This window comes from Candida orthopsilosis (genome assembly GCF_000315875.1).
Source record: "Candida orthopsilosis Co 90-125, chromosome 4 draft sequence".
Taxonomy (NCBI): Eukaryota; Fungi; Ascomycota; class Pichiomycetes; order Serinales; family Debaryomycetaceae; genus Lodderomyces; species Lodderomyces orthopsilosis.
The window spans coordinates 1135635-1160206 of record NC_018297.1 but is presented as its reverse complement, the minus strand read 5'-3'; the positions used below and the strand labels follow the sequence as shown (position 1 = coordinate 1160206).

At 38.7% G+C, this 24572-nt stretch overlaps 10 protein-coding genes across 10 annotated transcripts; 7 read left to right on the top strand and 3 right to left on the bottom strand. All coding sequences in view use genetic code 12, as the record gives it.

Annotated features, from left to right (window-relative positions):
- Nucleotides 1–51: 51 nt before the first annotated feature.
- Nucleotides 52–1278, top strand: CORT_0D05770 (hypothetical protein; the record flags this gene model as incomplete). The annotated part of the gene is made up of 1 exon (XM_003869501.1): nucleotides 52–1278. One exon carries the CDS (start codon nucleotides 52–54, stop codon nucleotides 1276–1278), a length of 1227 nt encoding a protein of 408 aa, XP_003869550.1.
- Nucleotides 1279–1314: 36 nt separating this feature from the next.
- CORT_0D05760 (hypothetical protein) lies at nucleotides 1315–4167 on the bottom strand (the record flags this gene model as incomplete). Its single annotated transcript, XM_003869500.1, has 1 exon — nucleotides 1315–4167. The coding sequence occupies one exon, from the start codon at nucleotides 4165–4167 to the stop codon at nucleotides 1315–1317; it is 2853 nt and encodes a 950-aa protein (XP_003869549.1).
- Nucleotides 4168–4346: 179 nt separating this feature from the next.
- CORT_0D05750 (Atp10 protein) lies at nucleotides 4347–5222 on the top strand (the record flags this gene model as incomplete). The annotated part of the gene is made up of 1 exon (XM_003869499.1): nucleotides 4347–5222. One exon carries the CDS (start codon nucleotides 4347–4349, stop codon nucleotides 5220–5222), a length of 876 nt encoding a protein of 291 aa, XP_003869548.1.
- A 945-nt stretch (nucleotides 5223–6167) lies between these two features.
- On the top strand, nucleotides 6168–6527 carry CORT_0D05740 (Rps20 ribosomal protein; the record flags this gene model as incomplete). Its single annotated transcript, XM_003869498.1, has 1 exon — nucleotides 6168–6527. The coding sequence occupies one exon, from the start codon at nucleotides 6168–6170 to the stop codon at nucleotides 6525–6527; it is 360 nt and encodes a 119-aa protein (XP_003869547.1).
- A 934-nt stretch (nucleotides 6528–7461) lies between these two features.
- On the top strand, nucleotides 7462–12000 carry CORT_0D05730 (ABC transporter; the record flags this gene model as incomplete). Its single annotated transcript, XM_003869497.1, has 1 exon — nucleotides 7462–12000. The coding sequence occupies one exon, from the start codon at nucleotides 7462–7464 to the stop codon at nucleotides 11998–12000; it is 4539 nt and encodes a 1512-aa protein (XP_003869546.1).
- Nucleotides 12001–12321: 321 nt separating this feature from the next.
- CORT_0D05720 (mitochondrial membrane protein) lies at nucleotides 12322–12732 on the top strand (the record flags this gene model as incomplete). The annotated part of the gene is made up of 1 exon (XM_003869496.1): nucleotides 12322–12732. One exon carries the CDS (start codon nucleotides 12322–12324, stop codon nucleotides 12730–12732), a length of 411 nt encoding a protein of 136 aa, XP_003869545.1.
- Nucleotides 12733–12798: 66 nt separating this feature from the next.
- On the bottom strand, nucleotides 12799–13923 carry CORT_0D05710 (hypothetical protein; the record flags this gene model as incomplete). Its single annotated transcript, XM_003869495.1, has 1 exon — nucleotides 12799–13923. The coding sequence occupies one exon, from the start codon at nucleotides 13921–13923 to the stop codon at nucleotides 12799–12801; it is 1125 nt and encodes a 374-aa protein (XP_003869544.1).
- Nucleotides 13924–14003: 80 nt separating this feature from the next.
- Nucleotides 14004–15806, top strand: CORT_0D05700 (Cdc23 protein; the record flags this gene model as incomplete). The annotated part of the gene is made up of 1 exon (XM_003869494.1): nucleotides 14004–15806. The coding sequence occupies one exon, from the start codon at nucleotides 14004–14006 to the stop codon at nucleotides 15804–15806; it is 1803 nt and encodes a 600-aa protein (XP_003869543.1).
- Nucleotides 15807–16121: 315 nt separating this feature from the next.
- CORT_0D05690 (hypothetical protein) lies at nucleotides 16122–16931 on the top strand (the record flags this gene model as incomplete). Its single annotated transcript, XM_003869493.1, has 1 exon — nucleotides 16122–16931. One exon carries the CDS (start codon nucleotides 16122–16124, stop codon nucleotides 16929–16931), a length of 810 nt encoding a protein of 269 aa, XP_003869542.1.
- Nucleotides 16932–16958: 27 nt separating this feature from the next.
- On the bottom strand, nucleotides 16959–24200 carry CORT_0D05680 (Prp8 protein; the record flags this gene model as incomplete). Its single annotated transcript, XM_003869492.1, has 1 exon — nucleotides 16959–24200. One exon carries the CDS (start codon nucleotides 24198–24200, stop codon nucleotides 16959–16961), a length of 7242 nt encoding a protein of 2413 aa, XP_003869541.1.
- Between the last annotated feature and the right edge of the window lie 372 nt (nucleotides 24201–24572).

The window sequence follows — 24572 nt, the reverse complement described above, 5'->3', positions numbered from 1 at the left end:
GTTGCAAAAATAAACAATCCTTCATCCTTTGAGGTGCTTCAAGGTGGGACCATGAAACACCAGTCAAGATATGGTAAACTTTCAAGGAGGATAACAAAGAAACGCAAGAGACAAGACAAGTTTAAAGAGTTTGTTAAGAAGGATACCCAACCCCTTGAAGCTAAATATGCGACTCATGGACATCGGAATTTGAATTTCGTTGATACTCAAGTTTCAACAACATCATATCCATGGGCTAGAGTTACACCAGGTAGACTACGACGACCGAAAAGTAACAAAGCATTAAGATCACTACGGCATACATGCGCAGAATCAATTGCCACACAAGCATCAAAAATCACCTCCGACTTGTTAAAGACTTTACCCTGGTCGATCTGGAAAATCGTATGGACAATGATCCTAGCCACCAATCAAGATTCAATTCATGTGTACACATTATTCCTAAGTCATTTTGGTCATTTACCTGATTTTAAGAGTCATAAAGCACACATTGTGGATGTTCGTGATGAAACTATTGCTTTTACGCAAATACCTCGAAATCGATTACATCGAATTGAAACTTTATTCTCCAATGTTCTGATTTCCAACATGATTCATGAGTTAGCTATGTTGAAATCATACGTCATTTTGGATATGTCACATCAGCCAGTGGCTAACAAGGAGGATTTTTTTCTGATTTTTAATGTCTCCAATTTGATCTGTGTTGATTTATCAAACCATGACATAGATGATACATTTTTACAACATTTGGGCTCATGTATTTCCACCAGTACCAAACTAAGGCAGTTGATGTTGATTAAAATAGCAAATACAAAAGTTACACCTCGAGGATTGTCAAAGTTCTTTGATGCAATTCTGTTCCAAAGTTGCAAACTTGTTTACATGCAAGTTGACTTTGAAATCAAGCATAAACATTGGAAGCTCATGGATCCAGGTCGAATGAAAATTGTGCAAACTATGCCAATGGGATTAAGTATGAATGCATTGAAGAGAGCCGAGACCACATCCGGCCATTTATCTCAACCAAATCTATTCATGTCTAGAAACCCCATTCTAGACTTGTTCATAACAAATCAGCAATATAATCCATATGATGTAGAGGATATTTGGAAACGCCGAAACAAGGTGTTAAAAAGTAACAAAAATAGAGCAACCTACGTTTATGAGAAAACCTCATCTACTAATTGGTCAATTGATGACGATGTAGTAAACGGGGAGAAACCACAACGACAAAAAAAGGCACTCAAAACAAATGCCAAAGACTTTTTCAGTATTTAGATTGTTATTTTAATGTTATAACTTATACGTCATCTCTTATGAAGATTTTCCCCGGTTCAATAATGCTAATAATCCTTTACCTGGATTGTTTGAATTATCCTGTGGACCAATAGTTGACCGGAATGATGTAGATAAATTGAATTTAGGTTCTGCTATGTTGGGTGTTCCCGAGTTGATACCATTCGTATTCTCCAAAGGTTTCTGTGCTTGTTGAAAGGCACCACCTTGGTAGAAAGATTGTTGTGGGTGCTGTGAATACTGCAGCTGACGCTGGCGCTGTTGCAGTTGCAGTTGCAGTGGATGCTGAAACTGATGTCCAACATGACCTCCAGAATCTTCTTCATCACTATCGACATCAAAGGTGTTGAAAGTTTTAGGAAGTAACTCTTCATCAAATATGTATTTATCATTGAATGCATTAAAGTTGTCCAACTCTTCAAAATCTTCGAAATCCTCAAAATTATCAAATTGATCCTGCTGTTTTTGATTGGGGCATGCTTGAGTATGCGGAGCCTGTGGAGCCTGTGGAGCCTGTGATTGACTGTTACTCACAGGATCATACGCCCCACTCAAACTAGGAGATGGTTGCGCGCTGTTCTTTCTCAAAACGTCTCTTAACGTATTTGCAGCTGACAAATCGACATTCTGCTGCTGATGCGGTTGTTGCAGTTGTTGATAAGATTCCGGCTGAGAGAACCCCCAATTTTCTGAAACGGGTGACGCAATAGTATTTGACAACGTTGCTTGATTACTGCCAACTTCTCTGTCAAATTGTTGAATACTGGCTAATGCATTGGGTGATGTAATGCTAGGTCGTTTATCTTGATTGCTCCAAATACCCTGGTTGATACTGCCTTTACCATTATCTGATGGTCTCCTTTCTAGCAAACTGAGCAATTTGTTTGCTGAAGTTGACGATTGTGATTTATGCTGTTGCTGGGGTTTGTTTGATAATGGTGACGGATCAACACTTGATGTGTTACGAGAATCAGCATTGTTTGGTTTCTTGAGTAAACTGAGAAAATCTCTGGTTGGCGATACCACCCTAGGTGTAATATCATTATCGCGTGTTTCTTTGTTTAATACATTTGCAATCCCACTGGCCCTCTTTTCTCCCTCGTCAAAATTCTTGGATGGGGTCTCTCTGTGTAAAAAGCTTAGTAATTGTTGTGAGGCAGTACGGTCGGGTGAGGGCTGTTTTTCGACATGAATTGATCCATTTACATCATCTTCCTCCTCAATAGACGCTTCTTTTTGTGCTTGATTCGCGATACCCCCATTTTGTTTGGAATCAGAGCCATTACCTTGTTCCTTAGTTTCTTTTCTCGGCCCCAAGAGGCTCAAAAGATCCTTTGAATCTTTGTTGTCAGATCTTTTGAGTAATTTTATCTTTTGTCCAACTGCTGGTTGTCGCTGATACGAAGAACGAATGGATTCCTCAATCTCATTCGATGGTTGTTGACGCACCGACTTAGATGCATCTTTTTCCAGAGGTGTATATTTGTTCAAAGCTGGTTTTGTCTTTATCTTTTCTTGACTTGAGTTTGATTGATTGCTTGAAGGGCTTGCACGACCTGATACATCTTTACTATCAACTGGTTTGTCATCTTTCCTTTCAACCGGTTCCTTTCTCTTTGGAAACACACTCATTAGTTGTTGAGCCCTTGATCTAATATTTCCAGAATCTGCATTTTTCGCTCTGGTCAGACCGGAATCATCCTTCCTGTCACTCTTGGTTGTCAAAATGGATAACAATTCTTTTGAATTGGTTTTAGGTTTCGTCAAGCTTTCAGGGTTGGGTGGCACTTGTTGATTATATTGATGATGAGGGTGGAAAAAGCCAGGCTGAGGAAAATGAGGAACTTGTCCAGGCCCATTAGCCATTGGTTGCATGAAAAACGGCATGTTGGGATGAGCTCCACCAGTGAAGAAGGGAAGTTGATTTTGAAGATGTAGTGGAAGCTGGACATTAACCATTGGTGTTATATTTGGTTGCGCGGCCTGGTTGTTTGTCGACTCATCTCGAATGTCGGCTGATTTTGAAGTTGGTTTGGCTCTTTGTAAAATGTTGAGCAACTCTCTTCCGGCATCCACATTTTCTTCGCGTTTATTCAATCCCATTAATTTCTTTAATTTGATTTCTGCTTGCTGCATAAGCTCCTCTTCACTCAATACACCTTTGTTTTTACTTATCCATTTCATCACCGGTTTAATGATTGTTGCTACTATGAAAAAGTTGTTTGGATTACTTTTCACCTTTTTCTGGACGGCTTTAATGTCAAACCACTTTATTTGGGAGATTTCATACTTTGAAACTGGCTCAAAATGAGCATCTTCAGAAACATTCTTCACGAGGAAAATCTTGTAGTTCTTACCCCTAATTGTTCTCTCAACATAATCATTCCTATCTATCAATTCTGAGCAATTGAATCCAATTTCCTCTTCAGCCTCTCTCACAGCACAATCAATATCGCTCTCATCCTTGGAAATTTTTCCCCTAGGAAACGACCAAGCGTTTGATTCTGTCCCTTTGACCAACAACACCTTTGTCAAATCCTTATTGAACAATGCAACTCCCCTTACCGGGATCGTACTTTTGTATTTCCCAAACCTTGCTAATGCGTCGGAAGGATCTCCCCATTTCCATATTAGCGGACACTTTTCCAAAAGTTTCGAAGCAAACGTTTTCATCTTCATAGAAGGTAGGCTGGGATCCAATTGACGTACATAGTCCAAGTAGAACCAATGTGCCTCTTCCACTTGAAAGAATATTCTTTCTATCGAAGACAAGTCCTCCTCAGGTACGTTGACGACAAATCTCACTAAAAGATCTTCAAGAACGCGATCCAACAGCTGATTGATTAAACCATCTCTTAGCTGTATTGACATGGTAAGATTTTATAGTCTTTGGGCTTTCTGATGTATTTGATGTTGATATTTCTGAAATCGATGAATCTTTGGTCAGCAAAATGGTTGGAAAATTTTGTCACTCGTTCGCTGCATTTGACAACTACCATGAAAAATGAGTATTTAATACAACGTCTACCAAGCTTAGCAAGGACCACATAATGAGTGCCACGAGACTTAGCACGAGACCATTTAGTACCTCATTGCATCTTCTCCAGCAAAGGTCACAACCTCGATTTGTAAATACAATCAAAGAAGTGTCCAAACCAGCCCAAGAGGACTCGTATGAAATTACCCGACCCATTGGCTTGGTTAAACCGGTTTTGCTAAACCACAAACTATCCGATACATACTCTATATCAAACATCGGAGAAGAACTATTCGGAGCGCAAGCTAAAGAGAGAAGACAGAAGAATCTAGATTATGATATTAAGCATTCTCCGATATATGATATCAAGTCGTTTCAAAACACCAATGGTAAAATATTCAGGCCTCCAATTTCATGGTTCAAACAAGATAAGTCGTTATACTTTCCCGATTTTATTGCTAAGACCTTGACTGGGAAGCTGAACAGTTTATACGACATTCTCAGCAATAAGTACAGCATAGTGAGATTATATTCCACGGTAACAGGTGAGCAATGCTCAAAGTCATATTTTAAAGTCGACGGAGAGGACTATTATACCACCGACTATAAAAAATTTACTGAAAAGTTTTCCAACTTCCAGATTATTGACATCAACATGCCATCTAGCTGGATCAAAGGGTTTATTTTGAACCTATCTTTATCCAATTTGAGAAAGATGATCTCCCCTGAACGTTATCAAAATTATTTCATGTTACCTTTGCATATATTACCACCGGAAATTAGAGAGCAATTGCATTGCGACAATCAATGCACTGGATATATTTACATTATTGATTCGACAGGTAAGATCAGATGGGCAACCAGTGGCTACTCTACACCCGAAGATCTTCAATTGATGTGGAAAGTTGTGAGAGGATTGGAAAAGGAGGCGAATCAGCAGAGGAAATGAAATTGGTACATCTACTGTTTGTGAGATCAATGTAAATAGATTTAAGGACAATTAACTCCATGCACAGTATAACACGGCGTGTAACAGGATAAAGCTTTCATCAACTTCCGTCTGTATGTCGAATTGACGGCTTCAGTTTCAATGAAAAAAATGGAGTCGTTTCATCAAAACTTGAGTTGAGTGATGATTGCAAAATTAGAAACGCACATGGTAGCTAAAACTGAGATGCAAAAAGATTCGTTAACAAACTAAAATTTCTTTCTCTTGTCTTTTTCTCTTCACAATCGTTGTTGGTCATAAGATGAATATTATTACATAAGTATGTTATACCTACTCAAAATGATGAATTTCTTCAATTGGGAATCTCTCTGACAATCCAAAAACAAATATATGGAGAAAACCAATAAAATTGATTTCTGATTTGAATTCTAATAGTTGCTTAGATAAGTACTAACTCCATACTAAAGAATGGCAATAAAACGATCAACAAAACAGCACTTAGTCGGGATTGTAGTGGTACCACAGTGCTCCGAATATGCTCTATTTAAATGACAGATAGATTGCTGAGTCAGAAGTTACACTCATGTCAGGGTGGCACTCTTTGTAGTGAAGTTCCTCACTTGTACCAGTGTCGGAACTAAATTTGATATCACAATAGCAGCGCCTCGCGAGAGACGCCTCTATTCAACTTGTGATTAGGTACTAGCTTCTTGGTTCCCTTCCTGCCTAAGTATAGCTTTCCATAGGGGAAATTGGAGTATTCCTTGACATACCACGATAGGGCTGAAGCCCTATATTACAAAAACCTTATTATTTTTGTGTAACAAATACCATCACCAATATTGTCTCACTCTCGCTTGATTTTTTTTTTTTCAATTTCCTACTTGTAAACGGTTCACCTGTTGTAGTCCTTTAACAACGTCAACTACTGAGAACCACGTCAAGATGTCTGCCCCAATCAACAAGGAAAAGTTAGAACAAGAACCAGAACAACAAATTCACAAAATCAGAATCACCTTAACCTCCACCAAAGTTAAGCAATTGGAAAATGTTTCTGCTAACATCATCAAGAACGCTTCTCAAAGCAACATCGTCAAGAAGGGACCAGTTAGAATGCCAACTAAGGTTTTGAAAATCACCACCAGAAAGGCTCCAAATGGTGAAGGTTCCAAGACTTGGGATGCTTATGAAATGAGAATCCACAAGAGAGTTATTGACTTGCAAGCTCCAGCTGCTACTGTCAAGAAGATCACTCAAATCACCATTGAACCAGGTGTAGATGTTGAGGTTACCATTGCCGCTTAAGAGAACTCACATCTTTGATAGTTTGACCACACTTTATTTGTTGAGAGAGGATGATTATTTTATTTTTGTGAGAATTTAAGAGTGCATTTGCTATCTGGCCCTCTAGATGCGCCGTATACTAACCATATACTGACGTTGTAGACGCATTATCAGCGTCTGATAGAAGTGTCTCATGTGAATGGGTTTTTTTTGTCTTTTATGAATATTGGGTTGTCAAAACATCAAAATTGAAAATTTTTAAAAACATATAGCTGTATATTTAATGATATTTTAATATTGCTGATATTTTTATCGTAAATAATGGTGGTTATCTAAACTGATCTGATTCTTTTCTACCCTGGACAATGGATCGCTATAATATATTCCTTTTTGGAACTGAATAAGATTCAAATGAAGTATAAGTATGCATTGTGAATATTTTAGACGCGTCCTAGCACACAAATGTTATCCCGAGTACTACAAAAAGCCAAACGAATGGCTTTTATAAGTGTTAATTGAAATATTTTGATCACTATCATTAAAGTAACTCAAGTAGTTATTTTTGAATTACGACTTGTCTGATTTTTGTGCTACTTTTTTTTCTGACGAATCTGGACAAAGAACTACGTCGTTTATCTTAACTTCTTGAGATAGCTGTATAGACAGCTTGGACGATCACCGATACAGTCATATTTGGACCAGCCAGTGCATCTGTATGGAGGCGAATAGGACTTTAGTAATACTCAATCACCAGAAGTGAGCCGAGAGTAACTTGGTAGCGGGAGATGTCTGGATATTTTCTTAACCACCAGAACTATAGCAAGTTGTTCAGTACAAGCAGTCGAGCTTTATCAATTACATATAGTTACTCATTTACAAACTCAAAAAGAAATTTCAAAAAGCTTCAACTTTATGAGCTAACGTTTACCTTACCTCGAAAAAACATAGAATTTAAATGGATTATCCCAAGTTAACTTGTGGGTTGCAATCGGTCTTAGTACCGATGGCACCAAACAATGAAAATGCTTTTAACCCTTGTTTTTACACTATGATGGTATCAATATTTGCTACATTCATGCTTCTATGGGGAGGGTTTACTTTATGGCGACAGTGGAAGAAGTTTAATCGTCCAAATTACTTGCTTGATAACGTAGGTTGTGCACAGTACGTACGAGTAGCATCGGTACTCTTTCAGGTCGTTTTATTTGCATACATAAGTAGCTTTATCAGTATACATGAGAGATTGGCGGATCAGAAAATTATTGCATTTGGTTTGTCTAATGTTGTGATGCTATGTGTTATCTTGCCTTTACATGTGTTGGAGGTTGTGAGTTCTCCCATACAGCTAGATATATTACTTGTTTTCTGGCCCTGCTTTAGTGTATTTGCTATTTCACTATATTTCCAAGACAATTACACAGATTGGGTAATTATCCAGCTGGTCAAATCGATTCTGGTTATTGAGATTATTGTGGTGCTCAATAGTATCAACATATTCATAGTGGAATATTTCAAATGGACACCAAGTAGGGATTTAATTGAGGAATACAAAAGAACGGGACGAGCAGACAAATTAGAAGAACCCAATATACTACAACGCCTCACATTTACGTGGATGAATGAGTTAATCGTCAATTCCTACAAGAGTAAAACTGTAACAAATACTGAATTGCCAAATACACCAAAAACAATCTCAACAATATATTCTACCACCATGTTGGAAAAGCATTGGAATAATGGGAGTTTATTGGTCAGTTTGTTCAACTCGTTTGGTAAGGGTCTATTCGTGGCATTTGGCTATGAACTAGCGGCTAGAGCACTTAATTTCACCAGGCCACAGTTGTTAAGATTTCTTATTTTATTTTTTACTATCAAAAGTCCACCAATGTTACGTGGATTATTGATTTGTTTGGGGATTTTTGCAAATACAGTGGCCCAAAATGCATTAAACAACAAATACATGTTGAGAAATTTGGAAAATAGCTTGAATATCAGAAGCTCACTTACATCTTTGGTTTACAAAAAGACTTTAAAATTATCAAGCGAGGCAAGATTGAATAGCTCATCTGGTGACATCATCAATTTGATGTCAGTTGATATCAATAGAATTTCGTCTACAATGACGAATATTAGTACCTTGATTATCGCTCCCTTTGATATAATTTTAGGGTTGATATCTTTGTGGCCATTATTAGGGGTATCTACATTTGCTGGTTTTGTAGCCATCGCGGTGGCTTTACCAATTAACGCAATCTTGGTCAAGTACATTACAAGTTGGAACAAAAAACAAATGAAATTGAAGGATGCTAGAACGGGGGTGATTAATGAAATTCTAACATCAATCAAAAGTATCAAGTTATTCGCATGGGAGAAACCTATGTTGGCAAAGTTGTCAGAGGCTAGGAATGATCGCGAATTGAAAAACTTGATAAAGGTTAGATTCTACAATCAGATTTCAAATTTTGTTTGGTCTTTGATACCAATCTTGATGAACTTGCTTTGCTTTGGGTCGTATGTTTTAACACAAAAGAAGCCATTGACTTCGGATATTGTTTTTCCTGCATTGAGTTTGTTAAATTTGGTCTCAAGTCCCATCTTGGAATTCTCAGAGACCATAAACTCATATATTGAAGGAAAGGTTGCGTTGGGAAGAGTGCGCAATTTTTTGGTTAATGAGGAGCTAGACCCCCACGCAATAAACAAAGTAGTGGACTCGAATGATACGCTGGGAAACGCAGTAGAGATAATCAACGCCTCATTCTATTGGACCAGACCAAAATACTACGACGACGGCGAAAACGAGGTAGCTAACTCAAATGAATCACATGCGTTAAAAGATGTTAATTTCGAAGCTCCTGTTGGAAGTTTGTCCTGTATAATTGGTAAGGTTGGAAGTGGAAAGACGTCTTTGCTATACGCACTCCTTGGTCAAATGGTTTGCATAAAAGGACATCTACCCAGGAAGCCGATTGTAAAAGTCCACGGCTCGATAGCTTATTGCGCTCAAAGTCCTTGGATTATGAATGCTTCTGTAAAGGAAAACATTCTATTTGGATGTAGATTTGATTCTGAATTTTACAAGTTGACTATCTCCGCGTGCCAGCTAGAGCAAGACTTGAAGATTTTACCAGATGGAGATGAAACACAAGTCGGGGAGAAAGGGGTCAGTTTGTCTGGTGGACAAAAGGCTAGACTAGCACTCGCGAGAGCAGTATATGCCAGAGCGGACATCTACTTGTTGGATGATATTCTATCAGCTGTTGATTCGCATGTGGGTAGGAAAATAATTGACCAAGTTCTATCCAAAAGTGGATTGTTGGGTTCTAAAACAATCATTTTATGCACCAATTCGATCCTGGTGTTGAAATATTCAGACAGTGTCACAATGATTGAAAGGGGAATGATTATAGAGTCGGTTCCATACCTGGAAGTAGATCAAAATCATCATCCTAAGATCTACAATTTGATCAAGAATTTTGGGAACGATTCAGGGGAGAGTTCATCAGCTATACCACCACCATCATCAAGCGAATCTGAATCTTTTGAAAGAGAATTAACGCCCGGACCTCAAACACCAACGACATTAAGACGTGCGAGTATTGAGTCATTTCATTGGGATCCTTTGCAAAAATTGTTGCCAAATTTAAAGTCAGGTCTGACTCAAGAAGAGAGCCAAAAGGGAAAGGTTAAATGGGAAGTTTACATGGCTTATATTAAAGCTTGTTCGATTGGAGGGGTATTTGTGTGGATTTGTTTTATCATAATGTCAAATCTTCTATCCATTGGAAGTAATTACTGGCTTAAGCATTGGACTGAAAAGAATTCAGAGGCTGGTGAAAATAAGGATATTTGGAACTTTCTTATTGTTTATGCTGCTTTGGGTGTGGGAGCCACCTTTATGACAATTGGGAGATCTTTAATAATGAGGATGTGGCTTGGTATAAATGCATCTAGAAAGATCCACAACCTAATGGCACAGAGAGTCATGGGTGCTCCTATGGAGTTTTTTGAAAGGACCCCAGTCGGAAGAATCATGAATCGATTCACCAATGATATAAACAGGATTGACGATGGAATCCCAGCTATATTTCTGGCTTTCGTGTCACAAATTAGTCGAACTATATTCACCCTAATAGTGGTTAGCTTTGCAATTCCTGCCTACTTTATTCTGATTTTGATTCTAGGGGCCATTTACGCTTATTACGAGGTTTACTACGTCGCCATCTCAAGAGAGTTAAAAAGGTTGGTCAGTGTTTCGAGGTCTCCAATATATGGTCACTTGGGTGAAAGTTTGAATGGTATTGATACAATTAGAGCTTATGGACAGAATGATAGATTTGACTTTATTATGAATAAAGTTGTTGATTTCAACTTAAAGTCCCAATACATGCTCACCTCCATCAACAGATGGCTATTTTTTAGATTGCAAGTTGTGGGCGGTTTGGCTGTATTGTCCGCTTCGATCATGTTGATCTTGAGTGTTAAGACTGCACATCCATTGACTTCTTCTATGGCAGGGTTTTTAATGACCTACGCATTACAGGTCACAGGATCTTTAAGAATAGTGGTGAGGCAATCGGCCGAAGTAGAAACCAGCATTGTCGCTGTTGAGCGATGCTTGGAATATACAGAATTACCAATGGAGGAGGATGACAGCAAAAAGATAATCACACCGCCAATTGCTTGGTACAAGTGTGGAGATATTCAATTCAACAACTTTTCTACAAGGTACAGAAAAAATTTAGATTTAGTGTTGAAGAATATCCATTTAACTATTGCTGAGGGTGAGAAGGTAGGAGTTGTTGGCCGAACTGGTGCCGGTAAAAGCTCTCTAGCTTTGGCCATATTCCGAATCATTGAACCTGTTGAAGGAAATGTCGATATAAATAGCATCAACACAAGCGCTATCTCCTTGTATGAATTAAGACATCGCTTAAGCATAATACCTCAAGATTCTCAGTTATTTCAAGGTACAATCAGACAAAACTTGGACCCCTTTAACTATTATACCGATGGTGAAATTTGGAATGCCTTGGATTTGGCCCACTTGAAGGATCACGTTGCTCAGCTTAATTCCGATGACGTTGCCAAAACAGATGAACATTATACAAAAGACGCTCAAGAATTAACCAGCAACAAACTTTTGCATAAGGTGAAAGAGGGTGGCTCTAATTTCTCAGCGGGTCAACGACAGTTAATGTCACTTGCAAGAGTATTGTTGAAAATGAATGACTCAAAGATTTTAGTTCTTGATGAAGCCACCGCTGCAGTTGACGTGGAGACTGACAAAATCATTCAAGAAACAATACGTAAACAATTTAAGGATAAGACGATAGTAACCATTGCTCATAGACTAGAAACTGTGATGGATAGTGACAAGATACTAGTTTTGGATGAAGGGGAGGTAGCGGAGTTTGACTCTCCTCAAAATCTTTTAGAGTCTAAACAAGGAATATTTTATGGCTTGTGTGAACAAGGGGGTTACTTGTCATAGTTGCATATACATATTTATAGAAAGCTTAGACATTTCCGATGGGAAGTAGACCATTGACATGGCTATAGTTAGACTACCCTGTTGAAATTCAAATAAGACTCACTCTCTTCCTAGCGGTATAAATGATACACAAAAGCGGAAACAAAAAAAAAAATCTCAAAAATCCCCAACAAGCAAAATGTGAGATAAAATTTCTCTCCGCTAATCCAAACAGAGAAACACTACCAAAAGACTGTATTCACTGTCAAGATAGTAATTGCTTTGATATATTAGCCTTCCCATCTCCTTCAGTAACTATTCAAATAACCAGATATATACATAATGGCCTCCACAGCACAACATGCTTCCAAGTTTACTCGTTTTTTAAACTCCGAAACTGGTCCCAGAACAGTGCATTTTTGGGCACCTGTATTCAAATGGGCATTGGTCATTGCCGGTATAAATGATTTACAAAGACCAGTTGAGAAATTAAGTGGTACTCAACAAATTGCATTATTTGCTACTGGGGCTATATGGACAAGATGGGCTGGGTTTGTTATCAAACCAAGAAACCCTTTGTTGGCTTCTGTCAATTTCTTTTTGGGTGCAGTTGCTGGTTATCAGTTGATTAGAATTGTTAATTACAGACGTGACGTGGGAGACTCGCCAATGCAAGTGTTCAAATACATTATAAAGGGTGACCCAACAAAGCAAAAAGAGCAAGCCCCACCAGTATCTATTGAGAATAAATAAAGTAGGAATAATATATCCTTTTATGGATTGTATAGAAATGGGTATTATAAATGATTATACACGTATTCAGTGATCGATTAGCATTTCGTCATCACCACTTTCTGACTCTGCCAGTGGTTTGGTAGATTGGGAGTTGTCATCTGGAGCCAGATTCCGAGAATTTGCTTCTGTTTCGTGCATGTGCGCATCAAGTTCACGATGACTACCGACATCTGGACCCTCGCGTGCATTTGACCCTTCCTCTATGTTTTCCTCGTAGTCCAATTTATCCCCTTCACCATCATGTTCCCTCTTCGCTACATCTTCGATGTTTCTTGTCTCTCTTTCATCGTTGTCACTCCCGTCATCAGTATCTACTTCACGCACTACTTCTCCTTCCTCATCCTCGTCGTCGTCGTCGTCGTCATCGTCATCGTTGTCTTCTTCATCTTCCCTCTCTTTGTTATCCTCTGCATTCGTCTGTTCCACAGTTTCAATCATTTGTTTCACTTTGATATCGAGGAATTCCTTCAATTGATTATCTTTTACTGTCCAGGTTCTGTTCTGGGATTGCATTTTGTTCTTCATCAACATCAATATTTCCAAATGCACTCTTCTTTCAACCCGCAATCTAAACTCTATGTTGATCAAGTCTTGTATGATTGAAAATTCAGGAAATAGTTTAGTCTCATCGTCAGCATTGAGGGAGAACAACTGTACTAGCTGCAAATTTGCTATACCGTACAGTTTACCAAGCTCTAGCAACTTTTCGTCTCCATACTTTTCCAAGGTTTCGATACTTACCGTGAAATCTGGAATTTGGATTGTTTTTGCTAACGTTTCATAGGTATTGCTAGACTCATTCAACTTCTGATTGGCTTTTGCTATTTTTGCCACGACTTGATTATAATTGACAATGTCATTCTTGATAAATCGAAGTCTAGTTTCGCTCTCCCAGTTCTTGTACTCTTTATGGGACTTGTCTAACTTGAATGAGTCAACGATGTAGTTTCTTTTCGTTAATCGTATGTTGGCTTGGTCCGGTATATTATCATTTTGTAGGAGATCTTTACTGAGATTTAAAAGATCATGAGCTGATCTAAAAGTTTCAAGGTTCCTCTCTAGACTGCTCAGAAGTAGCTCTATCCTCTCCGTTGACTCGACTGATGACATTGTGCTGGTGTTTAGCTTCTTGGCATATGTTGATCGCATGAAATGTTTTGAATTTTTTTACAACCAAAATCCTATCTTGAATCATTGGCACATAACTTTAAACCATTCATAGCCAATAGATGACAGACCTGCTAGATCCATCCGACTTGGGGTCTCAGTTAATAAATTCAGTACAACGATTGAATAGACTCAACCTCTATCAATCTGCAAAATGGTGTGCGGAAGCATTAAATGGACTATCCAAACAGGAATCAACAGCAGGAAGTAGACCTAATCAATTACTAGAAGAAGACTATAGTGACTATGACAAGGTTCTACTAGCTCAATCTTATTTCCACTGCAAAGAATTCGACAGGGCAGCACAAGTCTTGGAGGGTTGTAAAAGTGGAGATGCAAAGTTTCTACGCTTGTACGCAACGTTAATTTCAATTGATAAGCGGTCTACGGAAGATAGCGATGGGGTAATAAATGTTGGATCTAATGATGCTAATGTCCTTGATGGGAGTGGAGCTAGTCTTAACGATTATACTGTCAACGATCAAACTAGAGTGGAAGGAAGTCTTAATATAGCGAATTCTAAATACATGAGAATACTCACAGAGTCAGAGGAGTATTTGTCCACCAAGGAGGACCCTTTCCTTTATTACTTGAATGGAATCATTTACCGGAAAAAGAAGAAGACGCAAACAGCTCAAAAAAACTTGTACCAGTCATTGGTGCTTTTCCCGTTCAACTGGTCATGTTGGAGAGAGCTAATAGATTCATTTATAACATACGAAGAAGCACAGAGTTTTATTCAAAAGGTGAAGAAAAAGAACGAATCATTTGCTAGCACCGTTATGTTTCAATTTTTTGAAATGGTTGTTCTTCAAGAATCGCATCAAAGTCTGAGTAGATTATTCGAATTGGTAAACAATTTACTGAGTCTTTTCCCAAGCTTTACTTTTATCAAAGTTCAGCAGTTTCTTATTGCATACCACAATTTAGACTATTATCAAGCAGAATCGATTTTTGATCACATATTGATTGAGGACCCTTCGAGGTTGGAGGATCTTGACACCTACTCGAACATGTTGTATGTGATGGAGAAGAAATCAAAATTGTCGTACCTAGCCCAATATGCATCCCAAGTGGACAGGTTTAGGCCTGAGACTTGTTGTGTTTTGGCAAACTATTATTCCATGAAGAGTGAACATGAAAAAGCAATCATGTATTACAAACGTGCATTAATATTGAATAAAGATTGCTTAAGTGCTTGGACTCTTATGGGACATGAATTTGTTGAATTGAAAAACTCTCACGCAGCTATTGAATCATACAGACGGGCAGTTGACACAAACCCCAAAGATTTCCGTGCTTGGTATGGACTCGGTCAAGCTTATGAAGTTTTGGATATGCATTTATATGCTCTCTACTATTATCAAAGAGCTACAAACTTGCAACCACTGGATAAGCGAATGTGGCAGGCAATCGGGAATTGTTACGAGAAAATAGATCAATTGGAGGATGCTATAAAATCGTTCGAAAAGGCATTGACTATTGGCAAATTGTCCCCTGCTGGAAATGGTGAGTACCCACATGACACCACTATTACGTCTGCTGATTTAAACGTGCATCATATTGAGGATCTGGAGGAATTCGTTGAACCTCATATTTGTTACCGTTTAGCTATACTATTGGAAAAGTTGGATAATGTTGAGGATACCTTTAAGTACATGAGATTGTGTTTTTCGCAAGAAGCTGAATGGGGTGTGAGTGATGAAACTTCAAAAGCTAGATTATGGCTTGCGAGGAAAGCTTTGGACAACGGAAAATTTTCAGAAGCTTATGAGTTGGCCAAAAATTTGAATAACAGTAATGTGCATGATGTCGAAGAAGCTAGGGCGATAGCACGCGATGCCAGAAATCGAATGAAGAAGTGAGCGCCTGTGCCGACGAGCGATACACAAAAACATCAATGCCTTAATGAAGCTATTCTCTATTTACTGAATGTATATTAGAATTTACATTTCAAGAGTGAGAGGTTAACTCCCACTTTTTCTTGATGTTTTATCCGCTAAGGTCAATGAGCCCTCGGGAATAGCCTTTAACTTTCCCTTCTTGACACGGACTCCTCATTTTGTGTCTTGTTTCTCCACATACAAGAAACCCGAGGATGAATCTCCGAAAAAGAAAAACAACACTTTGCAATTGAGTTTACTTTGCTAATTCATCGTACCAAGCACTCTAAACTATCAATGTCAGATTCAGAATCCATCACCTACGAGGTCATCGGGAAAGCTGCCGTTATCACCTTGAACAACCCTAGGAAGCTAAATTCCCTCACGCTTCCTCAATATGATGAATTGGCACGACTTATTTCCAGGGCAAACGACGATGAAAATACAATCATTACCCTTCTTCAATCAACTGGCAGGGCATTCTCTGCAGGTGCAGATGCAAAGTTTGTTGGTAAGCAAGATACCGAATTTGAGACTTGGTTGCGTTCATCACTTGCCATGCAAGTTCATTTGACACAAACGATAATGAACCACAAGAAGATATTGGCTGTTGCGTTAAACGGATTTGTCATTGGGTTATCAGCTGCTTTGATTATGATGTGCGATTTAGTATACGTACACGATGTTACTAAAACATTTTTACTTGCACCATTCCCCAATATTGGTATCGTTGCTGAAGGTGGGTCATCAGCTACATTTCCAGTTAGATTAGGCTGGTCTAAAGCAGCAGAGGCATTGCTTTTATCCAAGCGTATTTCAGGTGAGGATATGTTGAAATCGGGGCTTATCAACAAAGCCTACGATGGGAAATTCAGTTCAGCTCAAGATTTTAATAAAACTGTGTTAAATGAGTTACTTAATGCAACAGAAAGCTTGCATCCTGATTCAATATTGGAGATTAAAGAATTACTCAAAGCAAACTTCAAGCCAATCATTTCATACGCAAACTCGCAGGAAAGCTATGTAGGTCTTACAAATTGGACTAGTGGAATGCCCTTGGAAAGATTTAAGAAATTAAGTTCTGGAGAGTTGAAACACAAAATGTAAATACAGTTGTAGAAATCAATACCAATATTAACTAAACAAATCTTCTTGATTTGCCTCCTCTTCATTTCCGACTTCCAACTGAGCAAAATTTGTGAAATGTATTGGTCGGTGTACAGCATCATAAAATGACAAGGGAATATCTACTTTCAAGTTGTACATGTCATTTGCGTTGAAGATTGCACCCATGAAAAAGTAATTCCAAATTTCATCTTCTGGGACCATATAAGTGCCAATAACTTTATCAGACATGATCAACTGGCTTTTTCTAGAGAATGTCTTTTCAAATCCTTCTGGTGAGTCGGAAATCATGTCTTTATTTGATTTACCCCACTCAAAACCTTTTTCTGATAACTCAAATGCAGAAAGCGTAACAGAACCTGGCGTGTATGAAGCTGTCATGTCAATAAACCTAGGGTCGTAACGCTCCAATAATCTGCTTTGAATAGTGACGTCGTAAGAAGTCATGTAATCAAAGTCTTGCGATTGGCTATGAATCCAACCTAAAAGTTCCAAACTCTCCTCCTTCAAATAGCCTTCATATTCAGGCTGTGTTCTCGGAAATTGAATGGAATTCGTGCTTCCCAACTGAGGTACAAACACCAAGCATTTGATTTCTTTCACCTCTGAATGTCCTGCGGGTGATTTACCATACAAAAATGCACCAACCTGGATTCTCAAATCTGAAACTTGAATAAATTTCTGCAAAATATTCTTTGGCATGACGTAGGTATAGGAATCGTCATCCACAAATTCTTCTGAAGCGACATAGATGTTCTTCGCTCTCAAATGTAGATTGTTGGCGGCCAATGCCCGGTTTCTCCACTCATTTCTTGATGAAAAAGTTGCCTGTTCATAATTGGTTGTAGTCACAGTAACAATCTGCTCTCCGTGTATATTGGTTGAAGTGGATTTTTGAGCTGTTATCTCCTTATTCTCCACTTGTCCGCCACTTTTTTCGACTTCAGCAATTTCCTGGCGTCTAATAGTAGATTGCCTTACATCTTGACCCAAAATTAAATCCCTGATTTCAGACTGAGTTAATGACTGCACATCCAAATTATATTTCTTGGAATACTCCTCGAGAATCAAATCCCTTAATTTACTTTCCACTTCAATCCACTGCTCATCTGTCATAGTTGGCCAAATGTGATGACTTTCAGTTATTACATCATTATTTGGCCATATAATTTGCTTAACCCCTTCGGGATCGAATCCCAATGCTCTCAATATCAAAATTACTCGTGAAAATGCAGTGTATGGGGAAATTCTCGTGAGCCAGTCATCATAAAAATTGAAAAGAGCCATCTGAGGCTCATTGGCTTTCAATACTATGTCGGACAACTTGTCGATCTTCATTACTGATGCAAATGGCAAGTGTAACTCAGAAGGACGAATTGAAATATTTGGGAAATCCAACATATGCACCTCAAGGGGATCCATCATCCCTTTTCTTGAAATAATAAGTTGCTTGGGTTGCTCTTCTCTAGGAAGTGACTTAATCAAAGCAGTCACCTCTTCTGCTGCTTTCCATTTGGCAAGTTGACTCAAACGTTTTTGACCAGCCCAAACAGATGTGTGGATAATCCTCAAATACAATTGTCCAGTTTTGGGGTTTAAAATAAATACACACCCATTAATTGGTTTTGTTGCAAGGTTCCCTTCAAAGGTCTTGTGTACTGTAACTCGGTAAACGTTGGTATCATCAATAAACAACTGAGTCTCATTGTTGAACAACTCTGCGTAGTTGTTTGAGTTCAAAAACGCCTCTTGTGGTTGAGCATGATACAATTGCAATCCTTTCCTAATTCTCTCTCTCAACACGTACAACGCCGGGTTTGCCTTCATAATCTCTCTCATGGCATTATGAATCAATGGTTTCAACCCAGGGAACCAGTTACCATAAACATCATACATGTTGTAGGCCAAATCTATAGCGATTATTATACCAGTTGGAGAAGGATATGAGCTTGTTCCGTCTGTTGTATAATCAAGGTACTTTGATCGTACGTACCTAGATATATCATGTGAGTCATAGTCACCATATCGAAGTTGCACATCAATCCAAAATTTCTTTGCAGGTAAAATCATCTCGTCATTTTTGTCATTGAGTAGCGACGGCTTTGAAACATTCCACTTGTAGGTACTTGTAAGCACAATATCGGCTGTTGACGAATTCATTCTATATGACTTACGTGGATGAATTGCCTGTTTCTCCACATTATCAATCTGCAAAACTTCCAATTCCTTATCAAGAACTTGACATAAATCTTGTACAACACTTTCGTGTATTTTCTGCCAAAGGTGGGCACGGAATATCTGTATCAATGAAATTTTCAAAGTAGGAATTTTACCGTGGAGGAAAATACCAGTCAAATCTAACTGAACTAAGAACCCAACGTAAACATTGGCTCTGTTAATCGTAGGAGACCACCATAACGTAAAACGACGATTTGGAATTTGACTCAAACCGGATCTCTGGGCATTGGTCAATTTCTTGAACTTCAACGAATCTTCAAACCCAGAAGCTTTTTCCCAAAACAAACCTTCCCATGAATCAAAACCAGTACCTTTGAACAAAGTGTGTTCCAAGATGGTCTCTATACCCCCCAATGCTTGAATTACATCAGTTCTGTAAGCATTAAGATTCCATAATTTTCCATCGTGATGATTATTTGTCCAAGCAAATGGGTTAAACCGGCCAGTACTAAAATGCTTAAACTCCCTACGAACTCGATGACCCTTGTCATAAGCTAATGTGTGACGATCTTTTTGAAATAGAGTGCTGATTCTAGGAATTCCCCTATCCCAATTTCCTTCCATGTCCTCAAATGTCAAACGGCGGTTCTGCTGGAGTGCCTCTTCTCTTTTGATTGCGTATTCTGCCCACACTCTCTGAGAATCTAAAAACTCATTTTCCCAAGTTGTAACATATCTGAAAATCGTTGGGATCATCTTCTCTTCTTGATGGGACATACCAGCTTTGAAATGAGTGATTCCGGTATCGGTTTGCTTCGACCATCTTAAATCCGACTCTGGTATAAGGACATGAGATGCACTAAGCATCCCTAAACCTCCCAATTCCTTTGGAGTGTAGAATACAGCTGGTGGAAATCGTGTGGGCATTTTGGAGTTTAATCCCATCTTGACTCGATTCTGTATCTTGGTCTCACACTTTATCAAAACTTCTAATAACGATGGAGTAGCAATAGCAGCCTCTCTGAAATATGTCACTAATGCAATCAACGCCGTGTTCCATTTTGCAGCAACTTTTGTGAATGTCGTTGAGCCTGATGACATCAATATCTGCCTAATCCTATTGTTGAAATTGTCAATAGCTTCTTGAGACACTTGTAAGTAAGCTCTCGCAGTTCGTTCTTTAGAAGTTTGATCCACCAAGTCCCAGACATTTTCCTGCGATGAGGTAGTTTCTTTAGCACGTATCTTTGGCAATATTCGAACTTCAAATCCACACATTTCAAATAACAAATTAGAATTATCACGAGAATACACTGAGGAAAATGTATCCTCCCATTCAATGGTGGTGAGCGATTTTGGAATACGTGATTTAATTTCCCAATACACCGCCTTCCCAAGATTAACATCGTGTCTTATAAGTCTCATTCGGGAGTCTTTCGGCCAGCAACGATGGTTATTATATCCCACAACATTTGAATAATTGGGGTCGGGATTTTCTTCCAAAAAATCATCAATTAACTCATCCGCCTCATCATTGTCAAACCGGAAAAAAATGTGAATTTTATCCATATAGCGTGAATACAATCTAATAGGAGAGGTACATTGAGTTGCGACATCCTTAAACTGGAGAAAATTGTTTGGATTTTGTGGAGGACCTGCCAACTCTGTTGCCCTATCCAACCCAAGAATAAGTAAATCAACAATCAACCCATAATATTGGTACACAAAGGAGGAAAATTGGAGACCTCGTACGATACCATATTGGTTCACATAATTCATATCTTTGTACGTAAGGTTAACATTATTCTTTGCTGTAATGTAATCAGCGATATTAGTATCCATAACCAACCTCAAGAGTCTATTAACCAAGGTAAAGTCAATCTTGTCGGAAAATTGGGACAACTTTGTCTCCAACATTACGTTACACTCACCTTCAGACGTTTTCCACACGTTTTGCAAATTGTTAATACCCTGACACCATTTGTAAACCATCAATGGGGGTATCTCATCGTCGGCTGGCTTAACCCAATTTGGAAACAATTTCCGTTTATCTGCCTCGTACCACAAATATTGATCCAAATATGCGTCAGTGATTTTCTCAAGTGGATCGACAGAATATGCTGGCACTAAATGACTGTAAAAGTCCATCATGTCCAATCCAACTTCTTTAAAGATCCTCTGCGTGAGCAAGTGTTTCTTTACTCTGGCCAAACATTCGTGTGGATTGTCATAAGCCTCCTCAATCAACGCTAATTCCTCTCTCTGCGCAGAATTTAATTTGGCATTAGCATTGAAATTTGCCTTCAAATTCTCCAAAGCCAAAGTCAATAATTTAGTGTCATGTTTGTAAGATATTGGTGGGAATGGTATAGGACTGAATTTCCTACTCTCTAACCAACCAACTGTAGTTTGGAAAACATGTATTGCTTCATCTGGTGAGACATAAGGTCCATTTTTCCCGAAATCAGTCTGTCTCTCCAGCTCCTTCTTGATCCACAACCTAGTCAAACGACCCAAATTCTTTTTAGCAACTGTCTTTTCAACGTGGGTTCCTTTTCTGATACGTTCTCGGTTGTAATGCGCGACGGAAATCCAACCGTCTGCTTTAGCTTTGACATATCTTTCAATGATTTTCTCAATTGGTTCAGGCAATCCAGGGACTTTCCAAGGAATATTAGCTTTCCAGCATCGCCATGCTTCACTCAAGTGTTGAAGTATAGTTTTCGATTTGGTCTGCTTCAAACCCTCTGGAATCATGTCCAATATATCATGCATCACTTGTGCTCTCAATTCCAAATCGTAATATGAGTCAACCCTTTGCTTTGTAATAGTTTTAGCAACGTCATTTTGTCTTCTGCCTTCAAATTGCCTTGCAATTAAATTTCCCAACCATCTTTCCAACAAAGGAATTGTTCCTCTCAAAAAGAATATCCAAACTTTCCATGCAGGTTGCCAAAATCCACACCCAGGACCTTTTCCGATAAGCTTGTTGAATCTGTGGTAGACTATGTGTTTGAAATCTTTGCATTGTCGAATTTGATGCATAACTTTATATTTATACCGATATATTCCTGTCAAATGACCCAAGTGGTTCAACACGTAGTAAATACCATCGGCCAACTGATATGCGTCCACATTTCCTAATCGAAATTGTATATGGCAGTCAACGATAATTTTAATGGCTCTTAATAACTCCCTAATCAAGTGGAATGCATTACCAAATCTCGATTTCTTCCTCTCCTTAGTGGTTAACGTTTTAGTTGGTTTCAAATTGAAATTGTAATCCAAATGTAAATACGTCAATCCACGCTTATGTATCAACAAGTTCAACATGTTAAACCCTTGTCGGCAAACTTGTAAACCGGCTTCCACCCAATCAATGCGTGTTTCTTGAAAATATTTCGTATTGCGCAAGCTCTTCAAAAGATTCACCTTCTTAGAAGCCCTTGCTCTTTTAGCCTTGGTGCTCTTAAGTTCATTCAGCACATAGTTCTTCAACAATTTTTGATACGAAACTCTCACCTTGAGTGGACTTGATCTTGGTGCGCGATTTTTGTACCAGGATTTTGTTATTGCAACATCTTCCGCTCGCTTGGTTCTGCCACTGCGTATGTTGAATGGATATGGGGCAGACAATAAGTCGAGAGATGCTCTGAGATTTTGTGGTTCATTTAGCGATGGAGCAATCAGTCTATTTTGCGTTGAAGTGCTAAAAAATGGTTTCACATCCAAATGCATATCTTCTGCCATCTTCTTACTGTCCAGTTTTCTCTTAATCACTGGATTATAGTTTGTGTTGAATGTAAAAGCCGAAAGTCCTTCGGAAATCTCATGTTCAATCGATCCTTCTTGACAATTCATATTTGTTCGTATCGGAGCAAGTGATATCTTTTTCACAAAGGAATTGTACAAATATGGAAAGTCAACTTTATACTCAGTTTGGATCGGACCTCTGATGATGATTCTGTCAAGTGAGTTGAATTCTGTAAAGTCTTCATATTCAGGATTGATAACGCTTTCCTTGAACAAAGGTTCAAATTTAGGGCCACCAGGTATAGACACATTTAAACTTTTCGCCGTGAATAACTCCCTTTTATCAAATGAGTGATTGGTATTTGTCAACAAAGGTTTCGATATGTTGTACAATTTGTCCATGGTAGTGGCATCAAGGTTCCAAGAACGATATGAATCACCATTCACTACATCTCTATCGCCCACTAACGGCTTTTCATCATAAAACCAATCTTGTAGATCATCCATTTGTTCAATTTGACCTGATTTTATAGCAGCTGGTGGTTCAACGTCATCAAAGTTTTGCGTCCAATCCAAAAACTGTTCTTCGTCATCCAATGGTGGAAACCTCATACGCTTGAAATGCTTTCGATCCCTCTTCTCCCTCCTCATCATGTTCCAAGTTGCCGCCCATTGTGCAATATATACAGGTTCTATAACTCTTGGAATTTCGTTAACAAACGTGATGGCACCTGTTCGATGATATAGCACCTTAACCTCCTTTATTTGTTCCCAAGGTTGAGGCATGTTCTCTAACAATTTTAGCAATGCATGTGGTAAATACTTCAATGCCCCTAAGTGAGATCGTTTGTCTGCATTCACATTTCGCAGACTCAAATCTGCATGATCAATCATGATTTTCCGCAAATGTTGAGGTGGCATCTCCGGCTTGGGTCCAGCCGCAACAACTCCTTTAGTTTGCTTTGAAGTTTTATCTCTTGGTTTCTGCATCTGATTCCATTTTCGTTTCCCAACTTTTAATTCATGCTCAGTTGGTTCAAAGTTTAGTACAGGTGTATTCGATCTCGACAGGTCTGTTGTACTTCGTGGTGGGGGAGGTGGCGGTATCTGATGCTTCGATGCTATTTTATTTGCTGGTGGTGGTGGTGGTGGCGGTGGTGTTTGCTTAGATGTAGACACCATCATTTTTGGCAGAACTTTTTCTCCAGAAGGTAGGGGTGGTGGTGGAGGAACAACATGTCTCCTTTTCGCCGTGCCATTTCCATTATTTGATGAGACTCCTGGATGTGGAGGTGGTGGTGGTGGTAGCTTGCGTCCCATATGGAATTGATTGATTGCAAGATGTATCTCTTTGTTATGTTATGCAACTGTGATGCTTTTTTAAGATGTTTGTGATAAATACAAAAATGTTATGGCGCTACCTGTAGTAATCTGCAAAACGCATTGCGCATTGATTCAAATTGGTTGCCGATATTATGAGTTATGCTATAATTTCTCGTCAACCACTGTGTATATTAGAGGTGGGACGTATCTATTAATTGGAACTCTTTTTGCCAACTTTATAGTTTAAGGAAGAAATGTGATGTGCATTGCTTTCGCTATCGTTTTAATACGAAATATTGTAAGAGAAATGTGAAGTTATGACACCTTCGTCCTCTCTATAACTCCCTTTAGTTACCTTAGTCAAAATAT